Source organism: Vespula vulgaris, chromosome 5, assembly GCF_905475345.1.
Source record: "Vespula vulgaris chromosome 5, iyVesVulg1.1, whole genome shotgun sequence".
In the NCBI taxonomy this organism is placed as follows: domain Eukaryota; kingdom Metazoa; phylum Arthropoda; class Insecta; order Hymenoptera; family Vespidae; genus Vespula; species Vespula vulgaris.
The window spans coordinates 5633413-5649041 of record NC_066590.1 but is presented as its reverse complement, the minus strand read 5'-3'; the positions used below and the strand labels follow the sequence as shown (position 1 = coordinate 5649041).

Sequence of the window (15629 nt, the reverse complement as noted above, 5' to 3'; positions counted from 1 at the left end):
TCTTATTCGCAACATTAATCCTGATTAAATCTTTCAGGACGTCGCAAGAAGGATGGTGACGAGCGCAAAATGTTTAACAATAAGGATACGATGACTTCGATTTTAAAAATGCTGCTGACATTAGATAATATTTATTTATATATTCCTGAACCCGACAAATAAATAATAGTCGGGTCATAAAAATGCAACGTTGTTGTGGTGTAAATGTGTAAAGCAATACCTATGAAGGATTGTTTCATTTTTTTAAACATTTGCTTCGACCATTTGCACGATCGAAAAAAAAATACTTAATACGATTTCTTCCAGACGAGCGTGATTAATGTTTTTCCTTTTCCCTTAATTCCATTCTAATCCGTTTTCCACTTTCCACCACGATCGAACTCACTTTTTCTACGGAATGTAATCAGGACCTTAAACCATCGATACGAAGGAAGCTGCGCCTGCCTGCCCTATCGAATTATTTGCAATGCAATGATACGTCCCAACGTGTTCTTTAGTCAGTCGTGGCAGTTGAAGCCAAGACGTTCTCGTCAAAGATTTCGAATCTTGATCACTTTGTACGGTGATGACGTGTTCTTCACCTTTAAACCCAAGTCATAAAAATAAGAAAGAAAATGAGAAAAATATCTACTTTCTAAATCAACTTTTTATCTTCTTTATCTCGTAAAGTACGCATACTTTTCGAACAAACAAAAATTATGATTATTGTTTACCTGTTAGTTTGAGAACCCTTTTTCCATCAGGAGAATGAAATTCCCAGAAAATATCAGGTACTGGAAAACCTTTAGTTTCGCAAGCAAGAAGAACACGCTGGCCGACACTCGAGACGACATGTTCCGAGTAGGAAACGATCCATGGTCGAGTTTGGCAAGGGCCAAGATGCTGTAATTTCAAAGACAAATGATTCTTGAGCTTCATCGCTTCCTCGTGAAGGGCGCACGGTGTTTCATAAGTCACTTCGTCGCTACCGCATGCTGGTGTCTGCTCCATGCAGATACAGATCGCTTCCGCTTCGTCCTAAATCAAATGAAAAAATCGTATGTAATACAACGTTTGAAGGAAATCGATGAAAAATCAAAGACTGTACGATAAGAAACTAACAAAAGCTTTTCTCTCTCATTGTATCCAATCTACTTAATTATTTGATTGCGCGAGATCTCTTATATTATATCGAATTATATCCGATCTGCTTGATTATTTGATTGCACGAGATACTACATTCGACGCCCACGAAACGCAACAAGACGAGATTACTTTCACTCGCGAGGATGGATCAGATAAGTTCGTTGAATTAACATTAACGTAGGTAGACAACTCGCATTAATATCGCAGGTTTATTGTGCAATATCGTGATCGTTTTCCGCTTTTAAATTTCAAAAAAATTACAAAATTAACCGTATAATCGTATAATCACCGTACAAATAATCAAAGCAATTATAAGAAGCAGGCGATGCAAATGAAAGCTATACCTCTTCCTGAAGATCGGAACGTAATTGGCAAAAATAATTCCTCGCACAGAGGCCATCCTTACGGCTGTTAGCGTTAAGTTCCGGGATACTCGAATTCCAACAGGGCTCTCCGCCAAGACGAGCGCACACGCCAGCTTTGCAGCATCCACAAGGATCCGATACGGAGCCCAAGAGGCACTTTGACGGATTTTCCGGACATCTGTATATGCATATAAATTCACTATAGAACAAAAAATCCTTTTTCTGTAATTCTGCCACATTAATTCGAATTAATATTTTTTAAATATATCCTTACATTTTTCATCATCAAGAAAAAAAGGATCATGCAAAAGAACAAGATCTCAAGAAAAATATTTAAAATCAAAGATAAAGTCGAGATTCGGAAAATTCGCTCTCTTTAATCCCTTACTTTAATTCTAATAATAATCTAACTAACGCTAATACTGCTGCGGAGTAACAACATGTAAACAGACTTACTCGATTTTAACAAAACATCAAATGTATCGTTTTCCAAGCATATACCTACATATACACATGTATATTACCTGTACTCTCCGCACTCTATGCAACCCGGTAATTTGATATCTTTTGATTCGTGCGACTTTGAATCCTTTACCAACGCTCCAAAAAGTAAAGGACTTAAGTCGAAAGTAACCGAAGCGCGAACTTCTTGATGCGAAGGTAACGTCGCAAGGAGTAGCAAGAAGCAAGAGAAGGAAGACGAAGATGAATATGGAAACGCTCCGTTACGCGTCATTTCGACGACTGATGCATGATCATGATAGCGCGTCATCTCGATAAGATGAAAGTAGAGGGAGGTGTGAAGTTCTTCTCGCGGTTGACGCAATTAAATGACAAAATAATTGTGTCAAACGAAACGAGCCTTCAGATATTTTTAATTCCTAACATTTTTACTTTTATAGAATTTCAATTACGCATTAAAACGGAAATTAGGAATGGAAGATTCTTCTTATTTTAGTAGAAACTACAACATCGGAATTTGAATTATTATTCCAATATTCCTTGTCATTGTCCATAATCAAAATGCCTATGTCACGAATAATGCTAGCTTGAAGATATACTAGAATCGTTCTTGCAGCGGTTACAGTTAATCCATTATTCCAAAACTGGCACTTTGTGTTCTAATTACAGTATGTCCTGTGCATCGATCAAGTTGTTACAACGAAACAATAGAAAAGGACCTGCGCGGTAGGTAATTTAACTTTTAGTGGTCGAAGTTCAGGATATTGCCTTGCAAAGACATATTACCATTATAATCATACATTGGGAAATTCCTGGCATGACCGAACATCTGTTGCTTAAAAAGGAAACTCTATTAAATTATTTTATTGCGTTCATTCTTATACCTTGTGTATGTGAAATATAAACAGACGAGAAATATGCAAAAGAAATAGTTTCTCAGTAATAACTGTTTGAATGTACATCACTCATTGTGTGAGCGAAAATAATTTTGACCAAGAGTTAGAATCTTACAATTAGGACCGAGCTTAGTAAATTCATTAAAAGCAGAGAAGTGGCTGTAAGACATTTAAAATTTGTTATTTTAGGTTTTACAAAAAAAAAGGTAGGCTTTCGGATTTAAATCGGAATTGCTTTTAACCATTAAACTATCCAGATCCTCAAACTAACCTTTCCATGAATACCTATTTATATATAGCAGGTACTCGGCTTCACAATGCACACTTTCCTGACGTTCTACGGATTCATCAATCGAACTGTTAGACGATAAATTTATGGCCGAGATATCTGGAAAAATAAGAAGGTTTAAGACCGTAAAGAGATTTTAATCGCAATAATCCCTACAAGCTATGTTTTGGACGGATAAATAAAGAGTAGGTCTTAACAAAAGATTAGGTTCTTTTGTATACCAAATACACAAGTACCAAGCAGAATTAGAAAGTGACGGGATATACACTAAAATTATATCCTAAAATATTTTCCTCTTAAGAAAAATAATACTCGAAAGTTGTGTATTATTTTTTCGTTTCTACGATTAGAACTAATATATTTTCTTGAAAGTTATTTTTCTGTTTTTCAGAAGATACGCAACATTTTCTTTGTAACATTTTCATTCCTATGATCATTCACACTACATAACATGGTCTCACGTTTTTTCTACATTTTTTTCAGTGACGTGTTCGAACGATATATCATATTTCTTTCTTTTACAAAAAAAATATCATTAAAAAAAAGAAATTAAATATATAAAAAATATTATAAGACAGAACAACGTTTCATTGTGTTTCGAAGTATCGTTTAATCATCGACCGAAATATTTTATACATAATTTTTTCGGGAAAAAATAACGGTGATAAAGGGTTAATCCGGAGGACCAGGTAAGGGCAAGGAAGATTAGTAGGACAAAGGATAGAAGGGTAAGTGGACCAGGTGAAAGAGCAGAATGACCGATGGCTCCGATGTAAGAGAAGATGTCCTTGCAGGACACGTCTCCATTCTTCCATTTGCACCGACAGGTCTGTGCGCTTGTGTTCCATGTTAGCGTCATCGTGTTATCTCCACCTACCGGACCCACCACACCACGTGTCACATTGGCCCTTTGGTGAGACACAGACAAGGATACAAGTAAATGTCTATCTCACTCTAGCGCGTGCAAGGACGAGTCTGCACGTCTTTTAAATGCAATGCATCGCAATGCGGAAGACTTTTCAAATTAAAATCAATCGATTCAACTTTTTTCTGTGACAAACTTTAATTTCAACTATCTTTAAATCGATGCACAGTTCACTCCTTGCACGTTCTTTAATCCATTCACGGACAGTGTTTATATGTATAGTCTCGTTAGAGATACACGTCTACGTGCGTAATAATAATTTTTGTCGAGAATATCTGAATAAATAAGCTTCATGTATATAAAAATATCAAATGATCAATATTGTCCGGAAATGGATGAAAATATATTTACGCGTATATGTGCAACGGCAACAAGATTCACGAAGCGACATTAAACGGTTTCTTTATTGCACCCTCGCTATTGCTTTCCATTCATCGATTATGATCACCGTCCGAGGTAACATTTGAAACATTTTTCCGATCGTCTTTCACGGCCGAAACATCGTCGACAATAATCACGTCGGAATCGTTAAACGCACAACAATAATTGCACGTTTTATCGCAACCTTTCCCATCGGGTGCGCAACGACATCGTGGTTCATCCTTAAAACCCACCGTGTCGAGAGAACAACAATAATCGCAGAAAAGATCGCATCCGATCTTATCCCGACCGCAACGACATTGTAAACGATCCTGAAAGGATTTCGTGTAAGAAGAATCACACGTACTTTTTGGATCACGATGATAACGGCGATGACAAGATGAATCATCGATCGAAGCTAATTCACGAGAATAATCGCAATCGATATCAAATCTCACTTGATCGGATTTGCCGCGACGTTGATAAGCAGAGCAACTAACCGCATTCAAGCTGGAAGTATGATTGAAAGCACTGTCCGATCGGATTTCGTCAGACCTGTCGATACGTCGACGACAATCAAGCAAATCCACCTGACACGAACACCCCCCACCCTCGCGTTCGTATTCTGTATTGTCGACTTTCTCACAGTATCCCGACAAGAAAGGATTTCGCGATTCAGCCTCACAATCGTTCGTGCTCGAACATTCGTCCTTAAATTTCGTTGCGATCATTTCTTCACACGTATCACCGCCTGCCCGTCTACGACGAATCGTCGAAGACTGACCTGTTCCTCCGCAGGTTGCCGACGACCGTCTATCATTCGCATCACGTGGACATACGTTGTAAGTATCATCGCGACAAGAATTCCTTCCGAGACAATATCGTTGCGTTGCTTTACGGCAAGGCGATGGCGAGCGGCAAGGTTGAAGATCAGGAGATTTAGGACGGCAAGGGGAACGCGGTGGACACGGTGAACTCGGACAACAGGGATTCGCTCTTGGAATGATATTCCGACAGATGCTGGAAGTGCAGGGATCACAAGGTGGCGGTAAACAGGGTTGACAGCGATCGCAGTGACACTTTGGACCGGGTGGTAATCGCGGCAATGGACAACATAATCTGGCGTTGGGACATTTCACCATTGTTCTAGGAAATCTTCGTTCGCTCGGTGGACATGCACATTCCGGAGAGGAAGAACAGTCGCAAGTGCAATCTCGTTCTGCTCGAGCATCAATTTGGATCGGAGGAGGACAATTACAGTTTCGTGGCATCGGTTGACACATGCAATAACCAGTCGTGCACTGACAACAACTTCGCTTTTTTAAGATGGACTTTGGGGAGGGAGCACAGGGTTGACAAAGAGTCGATGGTCTACATGGAGAAGAAGGACGCGGGACGGACGTAGGACACCAAGAGCACGAGGAGGAACGATCCGTACTTGGTGATCGACAGCGTGCCGTTTGGCAGGATCGACCGCATCCTGGTGGCGGGCAACCACCTCCGACTTCTCTTCGAAGATTACGAGACTCCCTCGAGGACGTTGATTCCACTGGACTTAAATCTCTTTTATCGCTTGCACCACCGGCTAAACGATGATCCTCGCAATAATCCTAACGACAGTGAGAAAGAGACGTTCGTGATTTCCTACTTATTTAACTCTATCTACATACGATATGCGCGAGCAACTCGCTCGAACTTCGAAGCAACGATGGATAATTCTCCCTAATGAGAATAATCCTGTTTTACCTCGTTTCCTGCATTACCACACATTTGGTACTTCTACTTGGTACTTTCGCATTATCTCGTTTCCACCCTATTCTCATCGTTGCTGCGAAGTAAGTTTGCCTTGACTCGCTTTAGTGAAAGGAATCTGGTCCGTTCGACGTGCTTCTACCTCGGTATACCTGACAGTCCGATGAAGGTACGACGAAGCCGGAAGTGCAAAGCGTTGTCGGTAAGCACGGTCGACAGGGGGCGGCAATTCTACTGCGAATCGAATCGAACCAAGTATATAATGAAATTACGAATAAAAAATAATGAAAAAAATAACAGACGATCTTTAGTTCGATCCTTACCGTTCGACATCCTTTATCTATATCATTTATCTAATTAACGTGTCGATCGACGAAACAATTTTCTCCATTTGCTTCCAAAGTTAATTGCAAATTGAATTATCTCTTCGTTTTCACACAGTATTACCTACCATGATCGACAGTTGCAACACTTGCAGTTCTGTTGACGAGCATGATTGCTCCACTGCCGTCGGAGCTCGGAGAAGTTGCTTAACCACTCGCAGTTCGGCTTAGGTGGAACGTTACTATTCCAAATCTCCTCTTCTAAGCATTGACACGGTCCTGGACATGCGCCGGTAGCTGCAGTACCGCTAGGACGAAATCCACCACAATCATTACGATCCAAACAACCGACGTTATTTTGACATTGGCAAGAACGAATACGAGATTCTGAAGCGAGACATCCACTTGATCCGGCTGTACACTTTGTTCCTAATATTTCATCGATTCATTTCATTTGTATATTTATACAAAATAACGATTACTTCTTCTTTTTTAATTTAATTCATTTAAATATTTACCACAACAACCAGTGCCAGGAGAACGTTCGATACCATCGACTCCCTCGCAACAGGACATAACGTTGAAGATTCAACTTGTGATCAAATATAGATCACGATGTGATGCCATTTAGAGCCAAGTTTTTTCTTTATGATGGTCTATTAGAAATATATCAGATATATAATATTTGGTTTACATTTTCGAAATACCTATTGTCACTTTGTTTGCTTCGGTTATCCGATGGAAAATGAATGATAATGATAGCAATGAGAATAGAGTGACTCATGCTCTTAACCACATTGTTTTTGATTGACATATAGTTACCGTAGAAACCAACCCTCTTTAGTTACCGTAAACAATATTGAAAAAAATAAAATCCAACAGATATCTACAAATGAGGTCATCCAACTAAAATTATCTAAGTAAACAACAAAGCTGTTTTCGAAAGATAAGTCTGCTGAATAAAAGAGAAATTTCGAAAAAATTCCTTAGAATATCCTCGCAATCCATTACTTTCTTCTTCATAAACATTATTTCTGTAAGAATTATTAAAATTTCAATAAAAGTAAGAATTGAATTGACGATTCGAATAATTAACCTTACTATACGCGCGTAAATACAAAGGTTATCGATGTAAGGATAACAATCTACGCGTGTAACAACAAAAAGAGAAAATAGAGAGAGAGAGAGAGAATAACAGAAACATGTTTTTTCCTAAAAAGTTGAACTTAGAATATATTACCTGTTCGTTCCTTACCTTTCCTTGATAATGAAAAACATAAAGATTATGACGATTATGTCTGTAATTCGTATCAACATAAACAACGCAATAAAAAATAGGAAATAAATTTACTAAATAATTCCTACCATCGTTGGAGGCGCGAAGGTAGGTACGCATGCGCAGTAGAAGAACGATACGATGACGCACTCATACAAAGAAACGGAGAAAGAGAGGGAAAGTGTGACCGGAGAAAGGGAAAGAGAGGGAGGAAGGCTGCAGGTCATAGCTACGTGCGATGCGAATAGTAGTTTATTATATGCGTGCGCGTTGCGCTGAGACGTTTCTGCGCAAGGCTATAGACTATAAGAGGGGAAAAAGCGGTGCGTCGTGTCGAGAACGTGATTAAACGATCACATGTGACAGTGTACACATAGCGAAAGAGTCGTGCGTTGTGAGGTGTATGTATTTGAGCGTAAGTAATCTCGAAGTGTTTCGACAAAAGTCGCTGTTCGTCGATGCGTCGTGTGTTAAACGGGTCGTTACGTGAACACGTGTTATTTATACCGAGGATTCCAGGCTAAATATGTAGGTGCGCAGCGGGCGGCAGGTCGTGTTGGCAGGCGGCGCTCCTCGTGTTCTCTGGCACATGCCGCATTCGCCGATTTGCGATACCTTTCTATATAATAAATATAACATCTCGTTTCCGAGTATAAGGATCGTCCGCCATTTCTTTCTTCGCAAACAGGATATTCCTTATCTTTGTCTGTCCTTCTTACGTTCAAAAAATACGACGGTCGAGCGGTCACTTCGGCTTCCAACCGTTCAGCTTCGGTTCGTGGAGGCGTGGCGTCTTGCTGATTGTACGCGACACCTTTACTTATAGATGTGTTTGTGTGTGCGTATGTGTATCTTTCTCTCTCTCTCTCTCTTCGGGTGTATACATGTTTTTGTGAATTTTCTTTTTCCACTGTGTAGCGCAAATACTCACACACGCATATCTAGACGTGAACGCCTCCATGTATTCCCTCTGTTAAGAAAGCGGCGAGAGTGAATTTTCGAGCAAAGCGTCCACTTTCGACTCCCAAATATTTGCTTGCGTATTCCTTGCATCTGTAATTTTACTATAAATGTGCAGAGTTCTCTCGTTCGTTTGGTGTTACGTCCTACGTTAACAGTAAGATTCTTTTCCCTCGTTAGTTCCATGTCAATAGCCTCGCGAAACGTGTGCGGAGATGCACGATTACACGCGGATTTTGCCGGAAAGAGTAACGGTACCGCGTGTTTCATCGACGTTCGGCATTTGTCGTGATTCTATCATTTCTAGCGCGAAAATGAACATCAAATCCACGTGTTCCTCGATAAATTCATATACATGACGCTTACTTTTCGTTGAGTACATCTTGAGTGTTTACAGTGATTTTTAAGTGGCCGTGCTCGTATTACTCGTGTGGCGCGTTGCATCGGAATCGTGACATAACCTTAAAGTGAGCGCGTGGTCTGCAATAACAGCGCGTACGGCCTTTTCCAATACTGTGTCAAATGCTCTTGTCAATATTTTGTGTTTGCTCTTTCAGATTGTAATTACGCGGTAGTGATAAAACGAATTCCGGAACGTGTCATGGAAACGGGATTTTTGAATTTCCACGATGAGGAACATTTCTCAGATTTTTCCTTACCTTTGGACGAGGTAATTATTATTGTTTTTTCCTATGTTTTTCCTTTCATTAATAACTTCCATTAATAAAATGTGTCGTTTAAACTTGAAGAAACTGTAAGATGCATTAGTTTGCAAAGAAATGTTTTTCTGAAAAATAAAATGCATGCAGAAACTTTAAACTTTACTCCAATATAATGTTTACATATGTTAATATTTTTCATATGTTCTATTCTTTTATTTATAATGATAGTTCGTACACTTTAGCATAATTATTGTATTGCAGCATAATTTAATGGAAAATCCTCAAGACTTGTTAATGCATATAGTAGAAAATGATTTTGAATATATGGAAACACATCTTGATGCTACCAATTCTGATAGTATATGGGGAAATGAAGAAGAGTGAGTTATAATGAAATCTACATTAATTATTAACAAGATTATTTAAAAAAGAACCAATTTTTTATATGATATTGTTTTTTATAGGGATGATGCTAATATAGTAGATTTGGCAGTATCAGATGTTAGTTCTGTTGTCAATAAAATGGATATTAAAGAAGATTTTGCAAAAGTTCTCACTGATTGGCAAGAACATATCGGATATTTACAGGCAAGTGTTTTGAACAAATTAACTGATATCCTAATCAATTATATTTTAATCGTATTAACTACAAGCATTATGCGACTATATATTATTAAATATATTGGATATATTATTGAATTTTTTGTATATAAATTTATTAGAATAAGATTATTTTAGGCATCTGATATGGAAGAATACATGGACATTATAGGATTAAATATGACAGCATCAGACAAAAAGAATTTTTGTCTCGAAAATTCAACTTCATATATCACAGAAAATGAAGTTATACAAGAAAAAAATATTGAAGCTATTGAACATATATCTAATGTTGAAGAGAAAATCAAGGATGAAGGTATGTTTACTCTTAACTTTTTATTTGTTGACATGATTACATTAAAAATTAATGATCTTTTACTTAAATGTTGTTATATTGTATAATTGATACCAACACAGAAGTTGCTAATTATAATACAAACGATAAGAGTAATAAAAATCCTAAAACGGAATTAAATATAAAAAAGAAAAAACCTCCAAATGGAAATAATACTAGTTCAAGTAAAATAACAAAAAAAATACGCAATAATGCTGAAAAAATTTCTATAAAACAAAAGAAAAGAAAAAAGAATACAAAAGAAAAAATTTCAATAAAAGTAAAACAAGAAACAGAAACTGAAGATTGCGTTGATATTGAAACAGTGTCTGATGAAATGCCAGGTAATATAATCTATAATTATAATAATTAATAGATATTCAATATAATATTTATGAAAACGTGTATAATCTTTAATTTACAGTTTTAGAAGCTGGAGATGTAAAAAGTTTATTAGAACAATTTGAAGCATCTGAAAATTCTGCTATAAAAACAATGTGCCGTGATAAAGTTTCAACAGAATCAAATCAAAGTGTGTACATACAATCAAGTAATATACACCCGTCCATAAAAAAAACTTTATCTGTCCTCCCAGAAAAATCAACCGCACAATCTTCGAATTTACATAAAAATATCCGCGATTCACTGCCTAAAGAAGTGATTGATAGGATAAAGGTAATTACTAAAAACAATCTTTTCATTCTTTCCTGCATAAAGCTGATAATATCTTATTAAGATTATGTTTTATATTAGGCGTCAGGACGAAAGCGAGTAATTTCTGTAATTCCTGCAATACCAAGTACTCAAGGGGGAATTCGTAGTAATGGCACGCGAATGCAAGATGCTGCTGCTACACTAACACGAAATAAACTTTTGAAAATAGTAAGTTAAACGTGAAAGTGCAGTTCTAAAAAAACAAAACAAATTTGGATTATCTTAAAAATGTCACCTTTTAACAATATCTTATGTTTCTAATTGAAATTTGTAAATACTTTTAATTGATTATATTTACATATCTGCATTAAGTGTAATCTTTGGAAGTATAGATTATTAATAATAAAAAATTTCTGAATGTAATTACAAACAAATCATGAGCAAATATTTTTATTGTATAATTGCAGATATGTAAATTATTTTAAGATATTAATATTTATTAATTTAGTGCACTTGTACAAATTGTATAATTCTTCTGTTGATAAATGTGAATTTTGAAATACCTAATGAGGATGTTCACTAAGTAAAAACTATTGTATTAGGTAACTAATAATGCTAATACCAGAACAATTGATGGTGGATTAGTCCAGTTGGATCATGACTACTGCAGCAACTCCAACTCCACTATTAACAATTTGAGCAGTAATAGTGAATACGAAAGACAGTCTAGTGATAGTGAAAAAACTGTAAGCAAAGACAATAAATCTCAACAGTTTGATTACCATGCTACAGTTACAAACCGAACAATAGTTACTCAAACTAAAAATTTTGCAAAGAGTGAAGAATGTCGTGTTAATAAGAATTTCAAAAAGGACAGTGGTTTAGAAATCGAAGAAGAAATAAGTGACAATAGTGAAGAACAGTTATCATGCAAGAGTAAACGTACGAATGGAGTTAAAAAACAAACAAGTAAGCAGATAAAAGAGTGTCCCAAAGATACTCAATTACAGGAACAAAATTCAAAACATTCTTCGAGCAACTTATTGTTAGAAAATATACCAAAAGCTCAGAATGCGCCCTTAAATAAGCCAACACCTGTTTATGAAATGAAAATACGCTCAGCTTTAGCTACAAGCATTTTACAGTTAAGAAAAGATGCATTAAATAATGTAAGATCAATACAACCTAACAAGCAAATGGTTTCTGTACTAAAAAAGCCACCAAACATAGTACAGCCAATTCTTACTACTAATCCTAATGAGAGTATAGTAACTACCACTAATAGCTCGAATGATGAGGTACAGAATATCATAATTCAGAATACTCAAGAGTCTTCAAAAGAAGAAACGAAAAAGCCTCCTCGTAGAAAATTAAATTTAGCTGAATACAGAAGCAGAAGAGAGCAAAATCGGAGTGATAGTAGCAGAACAAATTCACCCATTCAACCGATGGCATTATTATATGTGCATCATGCGTCCACTACAACCGAACCAATCAAAGATAACTCTGGAAATCTTAGTTGGTGTGAGAGAGAAATTATTTCAGTGTTGAAACCAAAAGCAGATCTGGATGAAGAAAAAGTGAAACAAAAACCGCCAACTAGCGAAATGGGAATTCAAACATACGAAACAGTGTTTGAATTTCCTACGAAATCTTTAGTGGATATTGATGAGAGAAATGAAGAACAGAGGTGAATATCACATATAATATATATTTCAACCAAATAATTGCTTAGATCGTGATGTTTAGTAACTAACATTTAGCAAAGTAAAGAAAAAGAGATTGCAATTAAGAGATATTCATTTTATTGTTTAGTTAAGAAGGATTTAATGATTTACAGAAACAAACGCATAAAGGACAACAAGGATCGGCCTTATAGAAAACGCAAACTTACTTCTAGTTCAAGTCGATCGAGATCAAGAAGCAAAAGCAAAAGCAGATCCTACACTAGGAGTAGGAGTAGAAGCAAAAGTAGAAGCAGGAGTACAAATAGAAACAAAAATAGAAGTCGAAGCAGAAGCAGAAATAGAAGCAGAAGCAGATCTTGTAGACGCAGTAATACTCGTCGTCGAAGAATAAGTCACCGTCGAAGTTCAGTCAGTTCAAGCACAAGTTGGACATCTCATTCTCGCTCAGATACGAGATCCACTTCCAGATCTAGATCGCGATACTCGTGCTCGCGTTCTAGATCATCAAGATCAAGGACAAGCTCAAGATCCAGATCTTCCTCTCAGTTCTCCAGTTGTTCAAGGTATATAAACATTAATGACAAAAAGAAAATTATATGACAAAGAAAGCTCTGCTGTCGAGAATAGTAGATTTTTTTTCTAAAACTAAAACAATATGTTAGGAAAATCCAAAAATTTGTTTGTACAATAATAATAAAGATTGGGTTGACTAGATCCGTGTAAAATTCGTTAAAGAATCGAAAATATCGCGTGATTGTAGGTCTTCCACCCGTTCAAATTTCGGAAAGAAGAAATGGTCGAGTCGTCGAAGAAGGGGTAGTCGCGAACGCAAAAGAAGTTACGATAGACACAGACGACGTTCTACAGACAATTACCGCAACTACAGAGACTGGAGGAGGTAAATTTCATATTGTCAATCAATTTTCATATTGTTGTGGTTTTTAGAACCAATAAAATTGAATTTGTAATGAGTTTATCTGATCAAGTTAGAGAGAAAATTTTTATTCTGAACGCATTAATTAATTTCGTAATAGATTCTCGTATTCTATCGGAGCAAGTTTCTTTAACCATATATAGTTGCCCTATAATAAGTCTAATTTATCAACCTATACAAAAATCCTCGTTGAATATGTACGACATTATTATATTTTATTATTACTAGATCACCGCCAAATTCTTATCGAAGACCATACGATAATTGGTATGACAGAGAAAAGCAAAGACAACTTCAAGAAAGAAGAATAGTCTATGTTGGATGCTTAGATGAAGGAATTACCAAAGCCGACCTACGTAGAAGATTTGAAGCCTTTGGCCCGATTGTAGATACAAGTGTTCATTTCCGTGAACATGGGTATAAAACATTTTAATTTTTATAAAATAAAATAAGAAGTAAATTAAACATAACTAAATTATAATACGATTAAATGATTTGTAGCGACAATTATGGTTTCGTAATATTCGCATATAAAAATGATGCGTACGAAGCCATAGAACATGGAAACGATGATCCAACTTTACCTAGATATGAATTATGCTTTGGAGGTCGCAGAGCATTTTGCAAAGTGAAATATGCAGATCTTGGTATGAAAATACAGAAACATGTAAAAATATTGCAATCGACATATGACTGCGTAATTAGTATCACTAACACAAATATTTTCTTGTTTTTACAGATGGCTTAGCCAGTAATTCACTTAACGGCAGTAGCCTATCACAAAATAATGAAGATAACACATTTGATCTTCTTCTGAAAGAAGCGAAAGCTAAATTACGTAAGCGAAAGGTTTGACATATGTACTGCTTATTAGTTATAAATGTAATTTAAAAAAAAAAAAATAGTGCAGATAGCATTATCGACATACAAGACCATAATCGAATAAAGCAGTACGTATCTTTCGCGGGCAAAATGTAGCATAAATTACATAACTGCGATAAAGTATGAAAGCACCATAGTAATTTCTTTCATACCGTACAGAAAAAAGGCATGTTTTGCATACCTTCAGAAACCTTTCAGATTGTGGTCAATACTGATGGATGATGAAAGAATTATGTAGCTTAAATTCATCCGCGTGTTAGACTCAATATCAGACGCAATTATCCAAATATCCATATAATGAAGGGGGGAGGGAATAGATTTTATATGCATATATTGATTCTTCTAAAAATTCTTTGACGCTATACCATAAGATAATTTATTAATTATGTTACGATAATTTACTTACACAATTTTTATTTTCAAATGCGCATGTTTCTTGGAGCGTTTTTGGAGCGAGAAATTTACTTTAACTGGCAGACATCGAAGCTTGCACTTGTAGGTTAATATGTTAATAGACGTGTAAAAATAAGCCCGTAACATATGTGCGATAATCTTCTTCTAACATTTGTATATTCTATATTGGGAAGTTGTAGTTCCTATTTTTCTTGACTTCCTACATTGATCCACCCCTATAAATCGTGATTATAATTTATAAGTTTCTTTGAAAGCCAGTTAAAAGTAAACATAGAGTTCATTATGCGTTTCAAATAAATGCCAAGTAATATTTTAATTCAAAATTATCCTTGATTCGTTGCATGTGCTTTTTTTTAGCTGTAATCTATAGAATCTAATATTTTAACTTCGGCATTTATTTATAACGTGTTGATTAAATATGTACAATATTCCGTTAAATTCTAGTAAAAGTATTCATCTTTATACGTATATCTTCAACGACGTATACGATGTTTTCTAATCAATTATGTTTATTAATAACAAAGATATAGGAACTTAATGACTATTAAATAATTGATTTCTTGATGATAATTGCATTGAAAACGATATTACGAACATTTATAAGTTCGTCAAATTGTTATCAATATCTTTTACTGCCAGATTATCTTATAAAATAATCATATAGTTCGGCATTCATGTCCATAAGTATTTTATTAATTTGTCTTGTTTGATTTTGATTCGAAAGACAT

At 35.9% G+C, this 15629-nt stretch overlaps 4 protein-coding genes across 12 annotated transcripts in view; 2 read left to right on the top strand and 2 right to left on the bottom strand.

Annotated features, from left to right (window-relative positions):
- Nucleotides 1-175, top strand: part of LOC127063910 (prominin-1-A) — a 29797-nt gene extending 29622 nt beyond the window's left edge. For both annotated transcript variants that reach the window (XM_050994217.1, XM_050994216.1), the window contains one exon: nucleotides 38-175. In XM_050994217.1, coding sequence (XP_050850174.1) covers nucleotides 38-59 — 22 coding nt within the window. In that variant the 3' untranslated portion in view covers nucleotides 60-175. The remainder of the gene's footprint in view (nucleotides 1-37) is intronic.
- On the bottom strand, nucleotides 116-2277 carry LOC127063919 (insulin-like growth factor-binding protein-related protein 1). Its single transcript, XM_050994242.1, has 4 exons — nucleotides 2015-2277; nucleotides 1470-1668; nucleotides 714-1017; nucleotides 116-581 (listed from the first exon to the last, which is right to left on the bottom strand). The coding sequence occupies exons 1-4, from the start codon at nucleotides 2260-2262 to the stop codon at nucleotides 412-414; spliced, it is 921 nt and encodes a 306-aa protein (XP_050850199.1). The 5' UTR covers nucleotides 2263-2277; the 3' UTR covers nucleotides 116-411.
- Nucleotides 2278-3703: 1426 nt separating this feature from the next.
- Nucleotides 3704-8429, bottom strand: LOC127064076 (keratin-associated protein 16-1-like). Of its 3 annotated transcripts, XM_050994603.1 has the most exons (7): nucleotides 7753-7835; nucleotides 7320-7531; nucleotides 7016-7153; nucleotides 6626-6926; nucleotides 6327-6408; nucleotides 5207-6032; nucleotides 3704-4045 (listed from the first exon to the last, which is right to left on the bottom strand). In XM_050994603.1, the coding sequence occupies exons 3-7, from the start codon at nucleotides 7071-7073 to the stop codon at nucleotides 4035-4037; spliced, it is 1278 nt and encodes a 425-aa protein (XP_050850560.1). In that variant the 5' UTR covers nucleotides 7074-7153; nucleotides 7320-7531; nucleotides 7753-7835; the 3' UTR covers nucleotides 3704-4034. The 3 variants fall into 3 exon arrangements, with proteins under 3 accessions (XP_050850560.1, XP_050850559.1, XP_050850561.1); XM_050994602.1 differs by lacking the exons at nucleotides 7320-7531; nucleotides 7753-7835 and adding an exon at nucleotides 8281-8429 and having other exon boundaries at nucleotides 3705-4045; XM_050994604.1 differs by lacking the exons at nucleotides 7320-7531; nucleotides 7753-7835 and having other exon boundaries at nucleotides 3705-4045; nucleotides 5262-6032; nucleotides 7016-7296.
- On the top strand, nucleotides 8049-14615 carry LOC127064066 (serine/arginine repetitive matrix protein 2-like). 6 transcript variants are annotated; one of them, XM_050994581.1, is made up of 14 exons: nucleotides 8049-8188; nucleotides 9291-9403; nucleotides 9657-9775; nucleotides 9860-9983; nucleotides 10134-10311; nucleotides 10413-10673; nucleotides 10754-11004; nucleotides 11083-11211; nucleotides 11586-12673; nucleotides 12824-13234; nucleotides 13432-13569; nucleotides 13834-14022; nucleotides 14107-14252; nucleotides 14345-14615. In XM_050994581.1, the coding sequence occupies exons 2-14, from the start codon at nucleotides 9335-9337 to the stop codon at nucleotides 14458-14460; spliced, it is 3219 nt and encodes a 1072-aa protein (XP_050850538.1). In that variant the 5' UTR covers nucleotides 8049-8188; nucleotides 9291-9334; the 3' UTR covers nucleotides 14461-14615. The 6 variants fall into 6 exon arrangements, with proteins under 6 accessions (XP_050850538.1, XP_050850544.1, XP_050850542.1 ...); XM_050994585.1 differs by lacking the exon at nucleotides 8049-8188 and adding an exon at nucleotides 8488-8611; XM_050994583.1 differs by lacking the exon at nucleotides 8049-8188 and adding an exon at nucleotides 8758-8890.
- The last annotated feature ends 1014 nt before the right edge of the window (nucleotides 14616-15629 follow it).

Bases quoted from the DNA above. Each gene is read 5' to 3' on its own strand.
- LOC127063919 (XM_050994242.1), bottom strand. From the start codon at position 2,262: ATGACGCGCTATCATGATCATGCATCAGTCGTCGAAATGACGCGTAAC. The intron at 1,669-2,014 runs GTAATATACATG...ATGCATATACAG, and splicing joins ATAGAGTGCGGAGAGTACAG to ATGTCCGGAAAATCCGTCAA. The intron at 582-713 runs GTAAACAATAAT...TTGGGTTTAAAG, and splicing joins AAGGGTTCTCAAACTAACAG to GTGAAGAACACGTCATCACC.
- LOC127064076 (XM_050994602.1), bottom strand. From the start codon at position 7,073: ATGTCCTGTTGCGAGGGAGTCGATGGTATCGAACGTTCTCCTGGCACT. The intron at 6,409-6,625 runs GTAGGTAATACT...TTCGATTCGCAG, and splicing joins TGTTGCAACTGTCGATCATG to TAGAATTGCCGCCCCCTGTC. The intron at 6,033-6,326 runs GTATACCGAGGT...CACTGTCGTTAG, and splicing joins TACCTTCATCGGACTGTCAG to GATTATTGCGAGGATCATCG.
- LOC127064066 (XM_050994581.1), top strand. From the start codon at position 9,335: ATGGAAACGGGATTTTTGAATTTCCACGATGAGGAACATTTCTCAGAT. The intron at 9,984-10,133 runs GCAAGTGTTTTG...AGATTATTTTAG, and splicing joins AACATATCGGATATTTACAG to GCATCTGATATGGAAGAATA. The intron at 13,570-13,833 runs GTAAATTTCATA...TATTATTACTAG, and splicing joins AACTACAGAGACTGGAGGAG to ATCACCGCCAAATTCTTATC.